This window comes from Scardinius erythrophthalmus (genome assembly GCF_964197995.2).
Source record: "Scardinius erythrophthalmus genome assembly, chromosome: 1".
NCBI classification, from domain to species: domain Eukaryota; kingdom Metazoa; phylum Chordata; class Actinopteri; order Cypriniformes; family Leuciscidae; genus Scardinius; species Scardinius erythrophthalmus.
In genome coordinates this window covers 50,603,855-50,627,356 of record NC_138221.1, presented here as the reverse complement: position 1 = coordinate 50,627,356, position 23,502 = coordinate 50,603,855, and the positions used below count along the sequence as shown (strand labels likewise).

At 39.3% G+C, this 23,502-nt stretch overlaps 1 protein-coding gene across 1 annotated transcript; it reads right to left on the bottom strand.

The window, feature by feature from the left end:
* Positions 1 to 296: 296 nt before the first annotated feature.
* On the bottom strand, positions 297 to 15,871 carry lasp1 (LIM and SH3 protein 1). Its single transcript, XM_081388458.1, has 7 exons — positions 15,605 to 15,871; positions 12,739 to 12,833; positions 9,128 to 9,212; positions 3,508 to 3,615; positions 2,122 to 2,212; positions 1,946 to 2,034; positions 297 to 1,862 (listed from the first exon to the last, which is right to left on the bottom strand). Exons 1-7 carry the CDS (start codon positions 15,671 to 15,673, stop codon positions 1,689 to 1,691), a joined length of 711 nt encoding a protein of 236 aa, XP_081244584.1. The 5' UTR covers positions 15,674 to 15,871; the 3' UTR covers positions 297 to 1,688.
* Between the last annotated feature and the right edge of the window lie 7,631 nt (positions 15,872 to 23,502).

The following is a 23,502-nucleotide window of genomic DNA, read 5'->3' as shown; positions in this document are numbered from 1 at the left end:
CTTTCAAATACATAAAATCTTGCCCACCCCAAACCTTTGAATGGTAGCATACATATTAGATATTAGTATATACTGTAGCATCTTACGTTGAAAAAGTACAGCAGCTGGTTATATAATGTGCAGAATAAGGTGTTTAAAAATGTGTTACAATGAATTGGAGATATTGGTGATAGTACACCGATACTAGATATTGAAGAAATTCTGAGGATATGTTTTCAATAAGAGGAATAAGTATAACCCAGATATTGCACCTTTGAAGTTACAATAGTTGAAATAGTTTGAAAGCAAAACACTTACTTTGATCATTCTCTGCATCTATATTTTGGCATTTTAGAGAACAATGATCAGTAGAATCTCATTAGAGTCTTTGCACAGTAACATAGTTTCCAGTTATACATGCTAGGCTCTAAAACATTCTAATACCATTAACAATTTCTTTCGTTCGACAAACCCGCCTGCCTTGGTATACAAATAGATTGTTTTTATTCCACTGATATTGATAAATTGACATTAAAATTCCGTCTCGTACAATACCAGCAAGGCAATGTGAATAAGCAATGATATGAGGAAAAAAAATCAAACTAACAAAAACATCAATAACAACGTCTTACAGTTTCATACTATGCACATGGATCACCCCAAAACCGTAATGGAACAAACCCAATGGAATGATTAAAATCCAAAGCAAAAATGGTCCATAGAATTGTGCTTGGGCTCCTCGCTTCTATTCTACAATGCTGTTACACTCCTCGCTCGCTAAGTGACTATATGGTTTATTTTTTTCCCTTTATTAAGTATATCACTATTTCCTTGTCATTTTTAAAAGCAGGAGCAGCAGAACAAAGTATGCTCATATATTCTAATTAATTTCCTAAAGGGCCAGCGGAATGTGAAGGAGCTTGAGAGAATATGAAAGTAGCAAAAGGCTTCGCCCCTTAAGATTCCAGTTTCAACACATGATGCAAATGGTCAGACGTATGGAATGATTGGAATGACCAGAAGTCTTATATTCAAGCATTGTTACAGAACCACAGTCAATGAGATGTGAAACTGTACCGAATACATTACAATTACAGACTGCAAACAAGATATGAAACAATTAAAAATATATATATATATATATATCAAAAAAAAAAAAAAAAAACTTAACAACTGATGTTCGGACCAGATTCTTTCACATATTGTCATAGCAACCGATAAGATAAATTTGTTGAGATGTCTGCGAAGTGCTCTATGGCAGGCCGTGAATATTTTAGAGGCCTGTGTGGTCATGTATGTTGTGGGTTTGTGTGTGCGAGTCTTATTAAGACTTAAGTGCCACTTGTGACAGCACCTTTCCAGAACTGAGGAAACGCGTATTTAACAGATAAACAGACAGCAAAAGCAATAGACAGGGAGGTGCATACAGAGAGAAAGATATGGGTGAAAGGAGTAAATCATTCACTATTTATGGAAGTATGTGTATGCGCTGTTGGGGTGTATGATTACATACTGAACTATGTTTGTTTTGGATCATAACCGGGTCACAGCGGCTGACCCCTGATAGGACAGTTAGTGCAGGAATAGAAGAGGAAAAAGATGAGATCTTGAAAGGTGAGATGGCACTCGGCTAATCATCTGCGTCTCTGCCGCAACCCCCCCCCCCCTCTCTCTTTTTTCAACCTTTTCATCCTTTCACTCTCTCGTGTTCAGATGGCCTCTACGTAGTTAGCAGGCAGCATCCCCTGCTGGCCGGTGCGCTCCACTCTTCCGTACATCCATCCCTCGTCGATCTGCTGAACGTCCACTATCAGGTCACCGTCCAGGAACGACACCTCGTCCTCATCAGCTGCGGTGTAGTCGTACACCGCTCGGTAGCGCTTCTGCAACACATGAAAAGAGGACCGTAAGGACTTGAAAAGGAGCGCGTGGGACAGTGTGTGTTAGAGTTTTAAGAGTTTATTACCCCAGAGCTGGGAGGAGGGGCGGCAGCGGCCTGACGCACAGGCTCAGGCTCATAGTGATAGTTCTTAGATGCTGCCGGGGGCTGATATGCTACAAGAGAAAAATGTTCACATTTTATGGCTCACAGGAAATTGAGACTGCAATGATCATCCAGACAACAATCTGAATATTGTGTACCTGGAGTTGTGATTTGTTGTGGTGTCTGCGGGTGCTGAGGTGGGCCTTCCCCTCCCATTCGGCTCTTCTCAAAGTCCTCATGGTATTTAATCTGAAACACACAGACATACACAATGTGTCAAAACAGGAAGAAAGAACAGTAACTATGATGTTGTCAATATGTTCATCATCTCAAAGCCTCGCAAACGAACATTTGGTGATGTACTGAACGTTGTTGTGAATTCTGCAAAGTATGTCACCAAAGTAACATTATTTAGCCCAATAACAGTCAAAATTGAGAGAATTATTTTGTCATAAAAAGCAAATGTCTTGGAAGGAATTGGGTTGAAAACTATAAACATATGCAACATATGACATTGATTTCCAACAAAAATGTGTACATGAATAATGGAGTACAATTACAATTTCATACTTTCCAGTTACTATTGCAAATGAAAAAATATAATAAAAAAAATATATATAATAAAATATAATTGGTCTCTCTTTTTTGTGTAATGTTTATTTAACTGGGAAAATTAAAAGAGAAGATTCTCTGTCTCCCACACCCATTCCACAATTGACTACCACTACCATATATATATATAAAAAAGAACCTTTGAACAGAAGTGTATGATGACTTCATTAACCATGAACTAAAAGCAATCATACAGCAACAATGAAGACAACCACAATGCTGCACTTTCAACAGACACATCCTTAAATAGAGTGGTTTTCTTCTGCAGCAGTGGGCCCTTTGGGTAAGCGGTTGAGGCTGAAATAACTATAGGAAATTGAAGCGAGAAAGAATAAAAATAGAATACATGACAAATACTGATGCAGTGCTATCTTATAATTAAACTACTCAGAAAACAGTTCTTCATTTTGTAAAGTGGTGGTTTCAGCAAGAGGTTTTAATTTAATTAAACTTCATTCTGAGCAGGGGTGACAAATTACTAGTAATTCCTGCACCATCCACAGGGTGTCTCCTGAGCCAGATGATAGAGTGCCGTCTTGCTCGCTTTCATACTGACAGGAAATGACATTGCAAAAAGGAAGTTGGTGACATAAATGTTGCTAGGCAACAGAACAGATACTTCAGCAAACAGGTGTGGTGTAAAAGAGGAAGGGTTGGACTAAACAAGTGCTCCATCAAGGTCAAATAATTATGACTTCTTGCTAACAATTCATTAAAAAACAATGAAAGGAGATTAAGATGATAGAACAATGTGTATGTTTGTGTTTGTTGGAGAGATGAAGAGAACGGTTGGGAGGCACAAAACAAAAAGCAAACGTACAAATCAGGCATAACACACAAGCGAGAAAGAAAATGAACAGAAAAAAAACAATGCTTCAATGTCTATGTTTTGGTAGATGATTTTGAATTTATTGTTTAAGAGTTGGACCTACGTTGCTTATTTGGTCTTGCGTTTTCTTGATTCTCTGCATCTCTGGTGTGTCGGCCACAGCGCTAAAGCCCCTTCCTTTGTTCTTCTCAAATTCCTCCTTGTAGAGCACCTGCAACACAAACACACACGAAAATTAATAGTAATTATCCAAGTAATCATAATTGTTCATTCTGATTGAACAAGTTCAGAGGTGTACTTCCCTCACTTATATCAGCATAAACGCAGATTAGTTAATGGATAATCATAAAAAACAACATTTGGCATTTTCCACAATTCACATGGTAAAAAGGCCCTCAGACTTTTACAAATTAAGTCATTTTTCTTTTCAACAATTGGTGAGTGAACACAGGAGCATGACATTTAGAAAATCATTTATCATCAACCTCAGAAGGTCAAAATCTAAATATTATGAGCCGTTTTATTTTCTAATTACTTTACTTGAGGTTAGTAATTTTTTCAAATCTATTTAGGTCTAAAATACAGTTTAAAACCCTGATTTATGTGGTTTTGTAATAAGCTAGCAATACATTAAATAAAAGGTAAAAATTGGGCCAGTTTGGGAACAAATGTTCCCTTTCATCAGAAATGGGATTTTCGCAGAGAGACCAATCTACTTCGAGAGAAACTTAACGAGCCAATGCACATTGGCATGCGATAATTGCGCCAGCTGCTTCTATCACGCAGTGCAGGTATATTATGAGCAGAAGGTGCAACGCATCTTTGCATTTCGCTTCGAAGGCGAGCTGATTCATGTTCTGTTCCAGCAGTCTTTTTTTCTAAAGAAGAGACAATTTTTCGAGTGTTCTTTTTGGAAGAAGCCCTCACCTTCACGTTGCGTGTCTACAGCAGGATCACCTCAGAAAAAAAACAATGCCTCGCCGCTCTTGTTCCCCTCTCTCCAAGAGGACCAGAATGGCAGCTTGCGACACTATGCCTCGCAGCTCTCATTCCCCTCTTGGCAACAGGGTGTGAATGACAGTGCTAGACGCTATGCCTCGTCACTCTCGTTCCCCTCTTCACAAGAAGGCGAGGTTGACAGTGTGCCCTGTTACAAAACCTTGTCACTCTCATCCCCTTCTGCAATCGCCAGCGGACAGCAGCATGCGGTTCAAGAACGCAGTCAAGCCTTCCCACGCATCCTCTGTCCACCCGTGGACCCAGGTGAGTGTTGCACTGCATACCCAGACCCCACTCCGAGCCGCCTCAGTGCCTCTCGGGTCGGGTCCCTGTCCTCCACCTCTCTGCCCCTCCGTGGTACGTCTGTGGTTCTGTTGGTCCCGCTGGTACGGTCTCTCGGAGCCTGGCTAGCGCTCCCCAGACCATCCCGCTGGCTCATCCGCACCATCAGACTCGACTATGCGATTCAGTTCGCCCTGCGCCCTCCCAAGTTCAGGGGCATCCGGTTCACCACAGTGATAAGTCCGACTAGCGAAAGACGGGATTGAGCAGGTCCCTCCAGCCGATGTGAAGTCAGGGTTCTACAGCCCCTACTTCATTGTACCCAAGGCGGTAGGTTACGGCCAATCTTGGACCTCTAAGTTTTGAATCGGGTCCTGCACAAGCTCCCATTCAAAATGCTCTCGCAGAAACGCATTTTCGAATGCACCCTTCCCCAAGATTGGGTTGCAGTGATCGACCTGAAGGACGCTTACTTTCACGTCTCGATTCGTCCTCGACACAGGCCCTTCTTGCGCTTTGCTTTTGAGGCATATCAGTACAAAGTCCTTCCCTTCAGGCACCTCAGCCTGTTGGGACTTTGGGTCAACTGGGACAAGAGCACACTCTCCCCTGCGCAGAGGATATCTTATCTCGGTATGGAGCTGGTCTCGGTCATCCAGTCGGTGTTGAACTGCTTAAATTCGTTCAGACGCAGGACAGCGGCCCCACTGAAACTTTTTCAGAGGCTCCTGAGGCATATGGCATCCGCAGTAACGCCGCTCAGGTTCATATGAGGCTGCTTCAACACTGGCTTCACAGTCGGGTCCTGAGATGGGCATGGCAGAGCGGCACCTACAGGGTTTCCATTACCCCGCATTGTAGCCAAACATTCAGCCCGTGGTCGTACCCATCGTTTCTACGGGCAGGTGTTCTAGAACAAGTGGTCCAGGCATGCTGTGGTCTTCACAGATGCCTCTGCCACCGGCTGGGGGGCCACGTACAACGGGCATGCAGCTTCAGGTTTGTGGACGGGGCTTCAGCTGCACTGTCATATCAATTGCCTCGAGTTGCTAGCAGTATGTCTTGCTCTCAGCCGCTTCAAGGTGCCACTTTGAGACAAGCATGTACTGGTCCATATGGACAGCACTGCGACCATTGTGAAAATCAACTGACAAGGTGGCCTGCGCTCCAGTCGCATGTGGCAACTCGTCCGCCATCTCCTCCTATGGAGTCAGAAGCATCTGAGGTCGCTTCATGCCATTCACATCCCTGACGAGCTCAATCGTGCAGCCGACAATCTCTCACGACAGCTTACGCTTCTAGGAGAGTGGCGACTCCATCCCCAGGTGGTCCAGCTGATTTGGAGGCGCTTCGGGGCCGCACTGGTAGATCGGTTTGCCTCCCCGGACACATCACATTGCCAGTTGTTCTTCTCCCTGACCGACGGAACCCTTGGCACAGTTGCACTGGCACACAGCTGGCCCCGGGGCCTACGCAAGTATGCGTTTCCCCCATTGAGCCTTCTTGCACAGACCTTGTGCAAAGTCAGGGAGGACGAAAAGCAGGTCCTGTTAGTGGCTCCCTATTGGCCCAACCGGACCTGGTTCCCAGAACTAGTACTCCACGCAACACCCCCTCCCTGGCCCAAAAGCAGGTCCTTCCTCAGAGACTGGGCACCCTATGGCATCCACGTCTAGACCTCTAGAAACTCCATGTCTGGTCCCTGGACGGGACGCGAAGGTTCTAAGTGACCTACCCCAGGCGGTGGTAGACACCATTACTTTTGCTACGTTGCGGAGCGTCTGATGCCAGGCCTAACACTCGTATTCAGGGATGGAAATTAGCACCCGCCAACAGCCAAATGCGGGTGATTTTGTGTTGTGGCAGGTAAACTCGCTTCACCTACCGGCCACCGTGGCAGGTAAATAAAAATAGCATACTGTTTCACACGGACGGCGGACACTTTTAGAGGAGGCACACCTTCAAAAAAATGTGGCGTTACATCGCAGGTGTTAAGAGGTCTGCAGAGAAAACATCTCAGGAGGAGCCAGTGGACAAAGAGGCGAAGGTCAAAAAACGTTTTTTTAAAGAGCGATGGAGAAAAGCAGACAATGGGGAGTCCCGCAATTGGTTAGTTTACGACGAGACAAGTTCTGCTCGGTATGTCGTCAACACGCTTCAGAAGATTGTGTGTGTCAGGCACGGCGCCAGGATTCCAGTTTTGGATGGGCCAGACCAATTGTGGGTGGGCCTTAAATTAAAAACGTTATTCAATCACTGTTTAACCTAATAAAAATTACTGACTAATATACTGTTATATTATCTGTGCGTATAATATAGATTTTAATAGCTTGATGCTCTTTAAATATTTTGTTGCATTGTAAAAAGTGCTGGCGCCCTCCTAGCAACGGCGCTGGTCGCCGAGAAGGATATGATACATCATGAGATGCGCAAATGTCTGGAGACATGACATGTAAGACATGATTTTGACCACTTCATTGAGTTTTGTTTTGTAGAAAGACTCTTTTAAAAGATTTTCGTCTTGTATAAATTGTATCTTAATTTTGATCAATGTTTTATCAACCAATTGCCTGTATTTAATAAATAAGAAGCAAATATATAGCAGACAATGTAATAAGGCGCCGGCATGATCACTTGCATTGCACGTGAACTGAAGGGCGCCGAAACTCAGCTTGTGCCTCACAGATTTTAGAAATATAGGCTATCTATTATAGAAAGCTTGAAATGTCTACTTTTAAACGAAAATATTCAAAACCAAAAGAAATAGGCTCTCTGGTTGTGAAATCCATATGAAATGTGCATTTCTCTCTGGCGTTCATGGCGAATTTGCATCGTCAACTTCATCTTTGCAGCGACAAAGAAAACACCAGTTTATTAATAAATAATTAAATGTCTCCTTGCTATTTTAGACACATTCATAATCATTACTTTTACCGGTTCTTTGTGGCTAGCTTTAAATGTGCGGTCGTGCGCTTGAGTGCGGCTATATTACGTAAACGCTCATTATCCTGTGTAGGCTATACAGCCTATTTAAGTAGCATAATTAAAATAATATACAGGGGCGATTTTTCCACGAATGGCTTAAATGAACAACTACTAGTCGACTAGAAAACATTTTTTTAAGTCGGAGGCAGCCCTTATTCCACATATTTTCGAGCCAGGCTCAGGCCATTCTGGGTTGAGCGAGGAACAAACCCGAACCACTGTCTGCTGAATTTGCGCAGAAACATCAAAATAGACATAACCAGCTTTTTAAAAAATTTTAAACTAAACATTTAGACTATTTTAGCACAAATTATGAGCTTATTGACGATTTTTTTATAGTACTTGACAAAATTAGAATATATTAAACGTTTTTTTTGTTTGTTTTTTTGAAGAAAAGTTTTGGGTGGGCCTGTTGAAAAGTGGGTGGGCCTACTAACGCACCCATAACACCGTGCCTGGTGTGTGTATAAGAAAGAAAGAGAAAATGTCAGTATTTTCATCAGTGGCCAGGACTCCCTGCATAAGCTTCTGCCCCTAATAAAGGGAGAGAAGTGAGGCTTATGCAGGGCACTGGAAGGGCCAACAACATGGCATGTTGGTAGGGATCCCATTTCTTTTGGATCCCTCCGACGAACGTTGGAGTGACCATCATGAAATGGAACGTCTCGGTTACGTATGGTAACCCACGTTCCCTGAAAGAGGGAACGGAGACGTTCGTCCCGTCGCCATGTTGTTGTACCATCGCTGCAGACGGCCGGGTCCCTGGCTCGGCTCCTCAGCGAAAAACCAAATATGCGTTGCACCTGCTGCTCATTATATACCCGCACTGCGTGATAGAAGCAGCTGGCGCAGTTATCGCATGTGCATTGGCTCGTTTAGTTTCTCTCGAAGTAGATTGGTCTCTTTGCGAAGATCCCATTTCGGTCGGATCCCTCTGATGAACGTCTTCGTTCCCTCTTTCAGGGAACGTGGGTTACCATAAGTAACTGAGACGATGTTCCGTAGCTACGGAACTTATATTATAAATATATTTCTTTTTTTGTGACAATAATAGAGATAAAGAGGATTAATGGTTTATCTTTACTAATGCGGTCAATACAACAATATCTGTAAAAACTGAGAGAGTGGAATAAGATGTCATGATGATTGTTGCTTGTATAATAGTTTATCTGATCTAATAGTTCTTACTAAAAAAAACATGGGAATTTTAAAATATATATGTTTTAAAAAGTCACGATACACCAGAATCTGTGTTCCACATAGTTCAACATAGTTCTTCCTCACACAAGAGTAGTGTTGAGTGTGCAGGTGGAGCCCTGGGAGATGATTATGACTTGACTTGACTTATGCATTCTTTGAGTATTATTTCATGCTTAGGAGTGCAATGCCACAAAAAACAGAAATCACCAGAAAAGGAGAGAGGATGATAAGAGAAAGCAAATATTGGCATGTTGTACCTGGCTCTGCATCTTGCTTTGCTGTTTCAGGCGCAGATTCTCCGGAGTGTCTGCAACACTGGTGAATGATGTCTTCGGATAGTGTCTGAAATACACACAGAGCCATTTTAGTTAACATCAGCATTTGAAATCCTATAAGGATATGCAAATTAACATCTCAGTATTTCACCTAGTTGAATGACAATCAAAAGTATTTTTAATTATTAATTTAGTTTAGATATAATATTATTCAATTCACATTTAATGCATAAACTATTTATACTGCTGACTGTAGCTCATTGTTATAATGGGCTATTATATCACCCATCAAGGCTACTCAAATTGGACACTTTTTAACCATGCTGCTGATAAAGACAAAGATCCTGAATTAGTGGTTGTGTAGGTAAATGTCCACATGGGCTTATCACTGATCTGTGTGGGGATAGTGAAGCTGCACAAGTGTAATTTGTGCCTTGTGTAAACAAGGCAGCTTATTTGCCCTATTTTCACAGACCAACGCAACACAAAATTAGCATGACAGAGACAACCCCAACCACAATCATCCAACGCAACGCATAATTAGAGTACCAGAAATAACAGAACTTTACAACAGAGTACACAAATTACAATTACAGCACTAACTGATATATTTGGTAATACAGAAGTAAACAGAACTATTACACTAATCATATAACCATAACAATATATAATGTGCCACGACAGGATTTAACAGGACTGATTAAGTCAAATGAATCAACACACCAACTTTTATTTTATTTCAAAATAGTGTCTGCTCCTGGTTACAACAGGACAACCTGTCTGCTTAGTTAACCTCTATATAGTACACATACACTGTGTTGCTGCAGGTAACCAACACATAATACAGAACATGCTCTGTAAATCAGTTTAAATAAATATAGACTGATCTTTCCTTGCTCAAAAAGCTACGCCAAATACTTCAAAAAAGTAATGTATTGACCTACAAACTAGTTTCAAACATGCTTTCAAACAAGTAGCCAAATGGTAACCATTTATTTATTTTCTGATACAACCTTCAATTAAAAACCAATAGAGATACAGGGCTCAACACCAAGGATGGGCTGCAGTCTTCTTTTAGCATAATATTACTATATATTTATTATTTGTATGTTTTTAGTTTTTTAATTTTAGTCATTTGGTTATGTGCTTTTGTCGTTTTTATTCGATTTTTTAAAATATATTTCTATTTAGCTTTAATTTATTTTTGTTTCAGTTTTAGTTTTGTTCATTTTAGTAGCTACTTCAACTTATTTTATTTTAGTTAGTCACCAAGGCAACATTTATAGTTTCTAATTTTGTATCTAATATTTATATTTTATTTTATTTCAGCTTTATTTAAATTAACAAAAAATATTAATATTAATAAGTTTTAGTCCCCCTTTGGTGAAAATCAAGCTTTTAATGTTGTTTATATGTCTATGTTTTAATATGCTTTAAGACAAACCATGTGCAAATGCATAAGTCAATATCATTGCTGAGTATTTTCTCTTTAAAACAGCAGTGAACCAAAGACAGTTTCAAAAACATGAACCAAAAGACAGTCTCAAAAACTTTCAGGGAACTTGGGTTACCATACATAACCGAGACGTTGTTCCGTAGCTACTGATAAACTTCTATTATAAATATATTTCTTTTTTTGACAACAATAGAGATAAAGAGGATTAATGGTTTATCTTTACTCCTACCACGACTAAATAAATACTAAAATAATGACTTCTGCTGAAAATTTCTGTCGATCGATACCAGACGATATACAGACTGAGAACTTGTAGCATGCTATGAAGTTATCACAATCAAGGCTTTGCATTTTCTATGAAATCGCTGTGGTGTTTCTGACATCACAAACTACCTTTAAACCAATCACCTTACAGAGTTACATTCAAGCTATTTTAAGGCATGAAGATTTTTTTCAAGAAAAAAAAAAACGTTTAAATATGTAATTTTGGTGATCAAAGATGATGGATAAAATGGATAAAATTACTTTAACAATAACAGCACTGATGGAGTGATGGCAAAAACAAACAGAAACATTTAGTTTGGTGTGATGTAATAAACAATGCTGTTGTGATTTCTGCTGATTTCAATTATCATCATAAAGCTATCTAGCTGGCTAACATGATGTTGTGTCAAGTTACATTACAGCTCAGTCATTTCTAGCAATTATAACAACCTAATTACCGGTAAAAGTTTAATAAATTTGACTGTTGCCAAACTTTGACTGTTATTGCCATTATTTTACTGCCGCCTTTTTTTCTTCTACACTGTGTCAAGTTTAACAAGTTGAGCCTGACAAATAAAAATATATGCACACTTCTGTGGTGGGCGCAATGGAATAAAGTAAAAATATATATTGTTGTTGTACATGCAGTACAAAACACACATTTTTTTTGCTAAAAGTTATTTCTCACTCAAATCACAGACACAGAGAGGTAAACAAACATGCGCAGATAAATGGCACTCAGGCACCTTGGCTGATTTATATGTTTATATCAGTTAACAGACAATCCCATCGTGATCGAAGCAGATGCTTTTACTTCTGGTGGACCTTTCATTAGACCATCACTCTCAGAAGTAAACAGGCCTTTATCAGTTGGACGGAAGAGGAAATTACTCTGCCATGCTCATTTAGTCAAATTATCTTCGAGTAAACAGTGGAAGAAGCAGATCTAGACAGAGGGACCGACATAAATAATTTGCTAAATAAAGACTAAAGTCCCCTGGTACATTATGAACATGAGTGTGAGACACACTCACAAAAGGGATGCATTTGCATATTTTCTATGCCAGCTGGTCATTATGACCTCATACATTTATTCTGGCCATGCTAAGCCTGGTGGTCTGCATTAAAACACTTCAAGTGTTAATGAAGTATGAATGGGCAGGGATGCTATAACTGAGGTATCTGACTCACAAGACTAGTCTATTAGTGATCAGAAGTGGACTCCAGAGAAGTGAATTCATTTGTGCATGTATATGTATGGGTCATTGTTGTGAAATTATAGGAATTTCCCTCAATGTCATTTCCACAAATGACTGAACAATTCAGCTACTGTGTGAGCAGACGTGACCTTTCCACAATCAAAAGACAAAAAGTGTCTGACTTCCTATCTTCAATTACAATGTACTAACTTGCTCTACCTTTAAGATGCTCTTTTTACGTCATTTTTTTAAACATCATTTAAGCCGAGCCAGCTATTGGACACTGTTGCCCACTATTGGAAGTTAGCCACTAGCCAAATAGCTATTCAGACATTGTTTTAGAAACCACAAATTAGATGTGGCTCATTTTAATATGCAACACCCACTTTTCAATACATCAAGTGCTGCATTATATTTGTTAATTCTCTAAAATGGGATTGTGAATGGAAATTCACTGTGATTTTAAAGATTTGTGACTGAATTTGCTTCTGTATTATGACGTATTTTCAAGTGAAATGGCTTATTAGACAAGAAAAAATACACGGTGAGACATGATTTTATCCAATGATTACAAAGTTAAATATGTTCATTTTATTTAACGCCAACTTTAAGAATATGTATAAGCAAACACACAATACACAGAAAACTCACATGCAGAGAGCAGCGATACTTACGCATTACAGTATGGTCTCTTCTCAAAGCCTTTGTAGTTCTTCATGTTTAGAGTCATCTTACAGACCTCACAGCTAAAGCATCCTTTATGCCAGAACTGAAAGAGAGAGACACAGAGAGATGACAGATTAAAGCTTTAAAATGTGTTTGTATTAGGAGGTGTATGCAAAAAAACAGGGAAATTGTCTGCAACGGAGTTGGGAGAGATAAAGACAAATAAAAAGAGCAAATGAGACGAAGTCCTTCAGATCCCTTAGAGTTGCTAATTCAGTCGCTATGGTCGTTACAAAGTCTATGCGGTTCACTCTGAGGATTAAATGGAAAAAAACAATGAAGTGCTTGTTCTTTGAAAGCACTTGGAAAGAAATACAGGCTCAGGCACCACATGTGTTGCAAAAGAAGCCCAACTTGAGGTTACATCCATTCGGAGTAAAGACAAGTTTTTTTCTGTGTGAATGCATTCATTTTAAAGACTCTCTGGCATGTCTTGAGTGAAGATAGTTTATATGAAACCCCCATAGCACACTGGTTGTCAAGTGGTTACTAAGCAAGTTACATCACAATTTTCCCAGATTCTTGCAACATTAGGAAAAACAGAGAGAAAGATCTGGGAAACACACTGACGCTACAGAGATATTGGTCTCCAAATGGCTATAAACCAAACTATGTAGCTGCAATTTATGCTAGTCTTTGATTAGAAGCTTCCTTAGTTAATGTTAACCACGGGAGTGTTTCAGTAATAAGAGACCACACACACACACACACACACACACAGAGAAAATGGACTGGGGCGACTGACCTGACCCACTACCCTACATTCCATCTATACAGCCAGTCAGGCATGCTAACTGCAATGCGTACAATTTAGACGTGGGTATGTTTGTATTTCTATGTCAAACACTTTCTTGGCAGTCAGCTGGAATGTCGTAGTTTGATCACATGTGCATGAGTGTGTGAGCAACAAAGTCATGCATCTACTGCAGTGCCAAGGAGAGGAAGTTGCTAGCAAACACTTGAGCAGAGGTTTCGTTCGTAACCAAAAATACACCTTATAGATTTTTTTCAAATGGCAAAGCTGAACCTTCAGCATCATTACTCCAGTCTTCAGTGTCACATGATCCTTCAGAAATCATATAATCTAATATGATGATTCAAAGAAACATTTCTTATTATTATCAATGCTGAAAACAGTTGTGCTGCTAGATATTTTTTGTGGAAATTGTGATAATTTTTTTTTAGGATAGGATTCTTCAATGAATAGAAATCTTTTGTAACATTGCAAATGTGTCAATTTAATAAATTTAATGCACCCTTGCTGAATAAAAGTATGAATTTCTTTAAAAAATAAATAAAAAAAAATCTTAATGATTCCAACCTCTGAGACTATTTTATGGTGTTTTTATTGTTCTTTTTGAAGCTTGATGGTCATCATCTTCTGCTATTGTACAGACAAGGGCTGTCTGAACAATCAGCTTAACTTCTCTTTCTGTGCGCCACAAAAAAAAAAAAAACTGTCCTGAACAAAGAGTACATATTCATTTTTGTGACCACCTCTCTAGGGTGCGGTTCTTCTGAGATGTTCTTCAGAGTGACAGATGATGACCTTCTCAAGCACTGAAGCAGAATGATGAGCAATGGTTGGCCTCTCTTTAAGCTGAGGGAACCATCAACATGCCTCAAAAGAATGACAGTGTGAAGCAACTTGTGTTCCTTTAGGCAATGAATAGGAACCAACTTGTGCACGTATGTGGGGTCAGTGCTATTTTTCGACAACATTTGTGGGAGGTGTGCCATCAAACGCCTCAACTTTTACTCTTACGTAAACTGCAAGCCTCATTCACGCACTTTACGTCTGTGTAGTCATTCCTCAAGCTGTTTCGTTCGGAGACTGTCGGCAATCGATTAATATGCTTTTAACGTCCATTACACGCGTTACTTATTATCACTCCGCCCCAGTTTCTCTCCCTCGCAAATACTTGCACTGCATGAAAATAAAGGAGGGCGACCCCACCCTCTTGGAGCATCTAAAGCCATTCAAAAACTCAAGATTTCACCACTCACAAAACCAGAGCGATAAGGATATGGGTTAAGAGGGGGGTGGGGTCAGTAACGTTTGAGAAAACGTTTCAAAAGCGCGTCGAGCTGCAACCAACACTTCCTCTGGCCGGTTGGTAAACATGTAGTACAGATGTGCACATCATGTAAATGCAAGGCGGTTAACGTTGTTGGACTATATTTCAGGAATACGTGTGGAATTGGCCCAAATATAGCACGTTTTTAATAACTCACAGGCCTCATACGTACACAGGCGAAGTTGCATATCTGCGAAGCTGGCTAGATCACAAAAACCCCGAGATAATATACAACCCAAACCGCGTGTATGAGCCAGTTGTTTGATTGTCGTTAAGAGACACTAGAGTACGACCGGACTTGGGCTGTTTTGGGTTTTTCGGGTCCGTCCATGTCGCCCACAGGACAGACTGACACGTCATAAACAAACCTCCTCCTCCTCCTCCTCGCGACAGAGGCCACGAACGGGCTGATGGCGTTTGTTTGAAAAATAACGACTTCCGCGAAAAATTTCTGTCGATATCAGACGATATACGCACTGAGAAAAATAAATATATCATCGACAACTTGTAGCATGCTATGAAGTTATCACAATCAAGGCTTTGCGTTACTAGCCCCTTCGCTTAGACGTTTCCGCTCTGCTCACAATCTCGATAGCCACCACATCGGAAATGGTCTCCTTTAAGCCACATTATTAAATCTGTATTATACATATCTAGATCCAAATATACCCCATTCTCACGGCCAGATGTGTAAGCTAGGCTAGCATATGCTAAGTAACGTTAGGTTATGCCTTACCTTGTCAAGACAATTCACTTTTTCCGTGGGATACACCACTCGGTTACATCTGCCACACAGTGGGTTCATTTTGGAGTAATAGTAGCGAAGGAATGAGTTGAAGAAACGATCCGCAGAGCAGAATTTGCTAGATAACGCGCGAGGTGTGGATCGCTAGCCGTTGATGAGTCCAGTTCGCACCGCTGGCTGTCAGACACGGAAGGCGCGCTCACGGCACTGCCGCTCTGTCCTGCTGCGCGCTCCCGCTCAGATAAGCAAGGGCATTCAGCGGAAGTCTTGCACTCTCAAATATTTATCCTTTATCACTTGAAATGGGGAAAAAATCCTGCTCTTGAGTTAAAGGACTTAAAGCTTGTCGTATCTTGTGTTTATATTCAGTTTTATTTGTTTTAAAACCACATGATCCACCGGATCTTAATACAGATATAGACATTTTGGGAGTGTACCTGCCCTCATACTGTCTATTCAGTCAAACTATGGCGTTTTAGAATAAACACTGATAACAAAGTGTTTTTAAATAATGCGCATTCAGCATATTTAAATAAAACTAAAACAGCTACAGTGTCTTTGCGGTTTGTTAATGTATATCAGGCAGTTTTCACACAAGCTATTCACATTATATCCAAAACAGTGAAACCGACGCTTGTTTCAGTTTCGAGCTTTATACTTTGTGCCGCCCTTTGTTTGAGCGACACCTGGTGACTAAATATGCATCTACATACATTTCAGTAAAGTAGGCCTAAAATACTTTTTTTAAAGATATAGTTCACCGCCAAAAATGAACATTTTATCATAATTTACTAACCCTAATGTTGTTCCAAACCTGTATAAATTTCTTTCTTCTGTTGACCACAAAAGAAGATATTAGTAAAGAATGCTGATAACCAGACAGTTGGCGGAAGCCATTGATTTCCATAGTATTTTTCCCCCCCTACTATAAGGTTTTGAGTCAATTAGACAAATGTGTGTAGTCTCCAAACTAAAACTTCTTGTTATAGCTGTTGGCTAAACAAGTAAACACAATAAAACCACACTATATACATTCGACAGTTGTCAACTGTATAATGAAGGTAGATAATTGTGCATTTTTCATAAATATCACAAGTTGTTACATGTTTTTTAATTGTTCCAAATTTATACAGAAAAATCAGATCTTGCATATACAGTTTTTTTTGGGGGGGGGGGGGGGGGGGCATTGTACTTGTTCAACAAACACAGATTTCCCACTTTGTCTTGACAGATTGACCACTAAATATGTTTGGTGAATATATAATGTTTGGTGAATATATATTTTGAATATAGCCTATAAGCTTATGCTTACCAAAATGCATCTTTTTGTTTGGGGATAATTTTTTGAAAGTCATTTATGTGTCAACATTTTATTTACATTTTTACTTCTTGAATTGTTCTGAGTTTACTGTTTTATTTTATTTATTTTATTTTCTATTTATTTTTTATATTCATATATTTAACTTTTTGTTTCTTGGGCAGTATTTGGTGGAAATGTTATATTTTTTGGTAGTTTTTGTGATTTTATTTGATTATTGAATTTAAAATGTTATTATTTGTTTATTTTTGCCAAGATTTCGTAGCCAATGCTGATATATACTGGAGAAGAGTCCCAGCCTCTCTTACTTGTTGGCCTAATCATATAATGTTGGCTTCTGACAGATGTAAAATGTACACACAAAAAAACAGTAATAAATGGACTAAAGTTACATAATGGCACAACAAATTATTTCATTGTGTATTAGCTTTCAGATTACATTCTATCCTCAATAACATTTAAACAAACAAACAAAACCATACTCATATTATTGCATTATTTATGGGTAAATGAGATCACACAGTTATAAGCTCAGAATATGCACAACACAAACAGTCACACCTGCATACAAACACACCCACTATAATATTTAGACAATGGGCTGAGCTCTCAGTAACCTGTGAAAATATCACCTGTGGCACGTCATCTGTAAGGGGGTATAGCTCAGTGGTAGAGCATTTGACTGCAGATCAAGAGGTCCCCGGTTCAAATCCGGGTGCCCCCTGTTTTTTCTTTCTGTCTTTTCTTCAAACCACTTAAAAATGAGGAGAAATCTTTAGTAATCGGTTTTCAAGTAACGCATGGCGATGGCATAGGCCGGTTATCTGAAACCTGCCATGAATATCATATACCAATAACGCAAAGAAAGAGTCTGGTTACCAAACACACAGATTTATGACTACAGAGAGCTTTCTCTCTCTATCTTTCTCTCTCTCTTTTAGAGTTGTTGTAAAAAGCCGTAAACCTCAAACTAACTATTGCTTGTTTAGGCCAACAAGTACAATATTAAGATGACAATGGAAATATGTGAAGGGTTGCACAGGAACAAACCAGTAAGAATCTGCTTTGCGAAAAGAAAGAAGGCACACTCAAACCCACTGAACTACGTGTCAGGTATCAGTAACGATGCACAAATTGATCTGATGAAAGTCTCATGAAATCAAAATGTCTTTCTGTATTTGAGTGGAATGCATGTAGTTATATACGCAGCCACCAGGTGTCGCCCCAAACAAAGGGTGAAACCAACCTGCGAACAATTTTATCAAGCATCTATTCTAGTGGAAAGGTGTGAACATTAAGTGTACTGATTGTGTAACAAGGTCAGTAATCATCATTAAAATCAAATTATTTGTAGCATGAGCTATTGATGTGACCATAACAGAGTTGTCACAATATTGCAGTCACAAGGATTTTCCTTTTTGAGAACAAGGCAGTAAACGTGTAAACTAATGCTGAAATTCACTAACGACTTTTAGTATCGGAAAATATTTTAAAACAGTAGGAATCATACACTTGCCGACTTTTTAAACGGTTATAAAGAAAAACGCACGTATAGGCTTCATAAATCATGCGCCATCAGTGGATCTCAACCTTTTTTTTATTTCAAACTAGAATAGAAAGTCCTAGGCCTATATGTTATAAAATAACCAAATTATTATTTTTAGTTGTTTTAGCTTATTGTAATGCTTGTTTTGTCTTATTAATAAAAAAAATAATTAATTAATAAGACAAAACAAGCATTAAAATGAGCTAAAACAACTAAAAATAATAATTTGGTTATTTTATATATATGTATGTATGTATATGTATGCATATATATATATATATATATATATATATATATATATATATATATATATATATATATATATATATATATATATATATATATATATATATATATATATATATATAATTCTGAGGCCACATTGGAAGTTTGTTGATAGCTATTATGGGCCCCAGAAACCACTGCACTAAATGACTGAGAATACACATAACACATTTCATGTTGTTCCGAACACAACAAACTAAACAAAAGCAGAATGCCTCGTTGCTAGGAGATGCATGTCTACAGACAACAATATGTGTTCTAAAATTCCCTCAAAGTATCAAACATGTTTAACAACCTCCAACTGGATGGATTCAACTTCAACTTCCCTAAATCTGCAGACTGGGTCAGACTTTAGGCTGAAACTGAAAATTGGGCCAAAAATAAATTGTGTCGCATTTCCCAGCCTTAACAGTATCGTTCTTGTGAAATGTCATTACAGCAGTGTTTTTATTACAGCAGTGTTTTTATGGAAGTTGGTTTCCTCATGCTTTTGGATTGGATTGCCGACTGTGAAAGCTGATTATTCTCATTCTGCTGGATGATCTATCTGCTGACACCATTACAGTTTTTCTCGATTGCTTAAACACTATAACCAGGCTTTTGAACTAAAATTTCAAAACCATAATGCCATTTATCAAAAAGCACACCCATTTCACTAAACTATAAACACTATTCCCTGTTTTGACACATGAGTCAGATTGGTTGAACTGTCACTGCAAAACTCTACACACAAATCCCTTCATTTCTCATTGCTTAGACCATGTTGTCATTTAGAAAGCACTAGCATTCAAAATTGTTCACTCAAGTCAGCACAGCTTCAGCTCAGTTAGCACACAATTACCCAAGTGGAAACACTAAGAGTCAAAATTTAACACACATCAATCAGAACCTTCAATAGACAGATAAAAGGTCCCAAATCAGTTTATTGAGTTTTGGAACAATGGATCCAGAAAGACAGGAAGGAAGAGATCGAGGAGGGATAAGAATGAGGAGGAGGAAGGGCAAGGATAAGAAGACAAGCAGTCTCAGATGAAATTCGAGCCACTCTAGTTGCCCATGCGTTAGTCAATGGTGTGATTATGAGGGAGGCTGGGCTACGAGTAAGGCCAAATTTGAGTCGCTTTACCGTCGCCTTGAGGGCCTTCAGGGAGGAGTGGTGGCAAACAGAATTCTATCACTGAATAAGAGACAAACATTTCCAATAGTCTTTGATGAGGTTTATTTTCTTGCAAAAAAAGGCCAGCAGTCGTACAGTCACACGGAGTGGCTGCAGAGTGTGACAGTGAAGGGAGGGCATCCTTTCTCCTTTATAGTCTGGACTCCCAAAATGTTATCTTTCTAGGCAAATGATGGTATTTCAACCATATGTGGAACATTCTTAGACGTGTCCATCATATTGTATCCTTGAGTGGAAGCCCTCCTGTCACGACCAACACTCTTTACCATTCCAATACAATTCGAATTCCATATTAGAATATGGTTTGTGTGTGCTCTTTTACTGTCATATGTTGGTCACACACATCTTACTGTAAGTAAATATAAAAAAAAAAAAATTTGAGGAGAGAGTAAAAAAAAAAGAGTAAAACAGGAAAAAAAAAATATTTTTGTGTGTGTGTGTTTTCTGTGTATGAATAAAAATGTGCCAATGTATACACTGGTTGTGTCTTTTGTGTTCATCATGTGAAAAGGTTTGTGAGGGTGGGAACCACAAGCAACATAACTTTCCAGTTTTGGAAATGTTGTTTTGAATTTATTGCACCAGTGTCTTAGACTATGTTGTAGTGTGTGTGATTTTGATGGCTTGTGTGTCCTGTCTGAGGGCAAAGTTTGGTTTTTCAGCGAGAGTGAATGGTTTTGAGTGTAGAGCTTCATTTTGACCTGAAAATAGGATGTTTGGGGAATTGGGTGAGACGTTATGGATTTGTGTTTATAGTTTTGAGAATACGAGGCATAGTTTCAAGAAATGTGTTTAAGCAATCGAGAAAAACTGTAATCATCAGATCCCTCTGTCCACTCTGTCAGCACTGGGCATCACAGGAACTCCACTTTGCTGGTTTGAATTTCACAGGTAGGGTATAGCTATAGGTCTTTGGGTGGGGGGAACAGACACGGTGCTCTTACCTTCAACTGCTCTTGTGAGTCTACATCCCCTCCAGAAGGTCGGTAAGTGAGCAACACCTCGTGGTACCTTCACTGAGAGGCACAAAATCACTTTCCAGAACGTTTTCGTTCACTGTTCCTTGCTGGTGGAATCTTCCCAAACCAATCCGCAACGCCGAATCCCTGACAATATTCAAGAAACAGCTGAAAACGAATTTCTTTTGTCAGCACATAACTGCATCATGCTGGGAAAAAAAATCGTCCCCTATTCTTTACTATTCTCCCTGTTCTAGCTTGTACTAATCTAAATGATGTCTAAACTTTGTACCTGCACTTCTCATGTTTATTGCCTCTTTATGATGAATCGCTTGTTGTATTCCTCATTTGTAAGTCGCTTTGGATAAAAGCATATCTGCTAAATGAATATATATAAATGTAAAGTATTAATTAACTTGCTCATTCCAGCACCATTCTTTCAAAAACCCTCTTTTATGGTCTTTATCTTGATGTGTTACCAAATTGGAAATTAGTGATTGACCGGCCCACAATCCAAATAGATATTCTTCTATTATATAGTATAATATTCTTCTAAACTTCGTTTCTATAGTAGGCGAAAAACAGTATGTGACAAAATAAGAATGTCCGAATTCACATTACTCATAGCCTGGGAAAACCCGGACAACTTCCTGCAAATTTAGATTTGCTCTGCAAGTAGTCTGGCAAAGAGCCCATTTCTAATCCGTCGAAATCGCGGCACCAATCAGAAACGTTGGGGCGGGCTTTACACGATGACGATCGCTCTGATTGGTTTTAGGTCTATCCAATAGGTGGTTTGCATTTACGTGACTGTGATGACGCGCGAAATTCAGATGGAGGGCAGGAAGTGAAGAGCGGAATGGACGAGATGGAGGAAAGTATCAATCAATACATCTAGCCTAAATCGTTCATGACATTATTTTAACTATAAGCAACCCAATTTGTCTAGATATGTAATATTATTTCATTTGTATAATGAGCTTGTATTTGTTTTAAATTATATTGTATTTTTATTGTGAGTGCATGTGAACTGCTGCAGTCGTGTGATTTAGTCAGCTTGATTAACATTATTACAATGTATATTCCTATTTAACACATATGCTCTTTGCTAATTATAGAAACTATAAGCAAAATTGAAAAGTTTGATCGATTTGAGCAACCATAAATGACGCAAAACATAGGCATTTTGAGTTTGTTATAGTGCTTCCTAAATGTAGCACAACACTTCCTGCCCTCCATCTGCATTTCGCGCCATGGCAACGCAGTGACGTGACGTCATATGCAAACAAGGTATTGCGCCCAGAGGCATTTGAGTGACGTCCATTGGTGAAGCGCACCAATTTTTAAATGCATTATTATATTCAAATTGCAAACACATGAGGACAGTCTCCATGAAAGACCCACTGGCAGATGAACGTGCTACTACATTTCTCTCCGAAACGGTAGGAAATTAAATTAGATTTAAAGGACAAGTTCGGTATTTTACACTTAAAGCCCTGTTTACAGATCGTTTCTGATGAAATAGAACGGTTAAGATTAAAATTTGGACACATGCTGCTGTCCCGAGAATTTTAGGTTTATTTCGCTTTCCCCCAAACCTCTAGAATGGGTGTATAGGTGCACTGGAACAATACTTCCTAAAATGCATTAAACTTTCGTTTACAAAGACCTGAAACTCACCGAGTGGTCAGGGGTGTTCACTGATATGCTCACACAAAAATCGCTGCAAAAGATGCTTTTCAACAGGTTTTATCGTAGTTTTTGTCCAACTCCATTGACTTGTATTGAATGTGCTGTGTGAGGTACGGTATTACTCCGCCGCTTCTTCTTCTGCTTCTTCTGTGTATTCAATGAAATGCCAGCGGTTTGCTTGCAATTGGCAAAGGTGCATTATCGCCACCAACTGGGCTGGAGTGTCTATTATTCAAGCGCTCAACGGAAGAATCTACGGGTGTGAGACGTTTGGAAAAATAGATCCACAGTTTTATAACGAATGGTAAAACACCTGTTGGAAAGCAACTTTTGCAGCGATTTTTGTATGAGCATATCAGTGAACACCCCTGACCACTCGGTGAGTTTCAGGTCTTTGTAAACGAAAGTTTAATGCGTTTTATGAAGGATTGTTCCAGTGCACATAGACTGCCATTCTAGAGGTTTTGGGGAAAGCGAAAGAAACCTAAAATTCTCGGGACAGCAGCATGTGTCCAAATTTTAATCTTAACCGTTCTATTTCATCAGAAACGATCTGTAAACAGGGCTTTAAGTGTAAAATACCGAACTTACCCTTTAATAGAGGATTTTAACTGTGACAAGATGATTGACAGGGCAGTTTACTGACAGGATGCACGCGAAAGATCCGTCCGATAAAGATGATGAAGTAGTATGTCCCAAAGCTTGCCTAATTTTATGCTACACATTCAAAAGTAAATACCTTTTCTTCACAAAAAGAATACATACTTTTATGGCGTAGTGTAACTTAGGCGAATTGGGACGCAGCATATGGCTTTACACGATGACAATCGCTCTGATTGGTTTTAGGTCTATCCAATTGCGCCCAGAGGCATTTGAGCGACGTCCGTTGGTCACGCCCCTTTGGAAATGAGT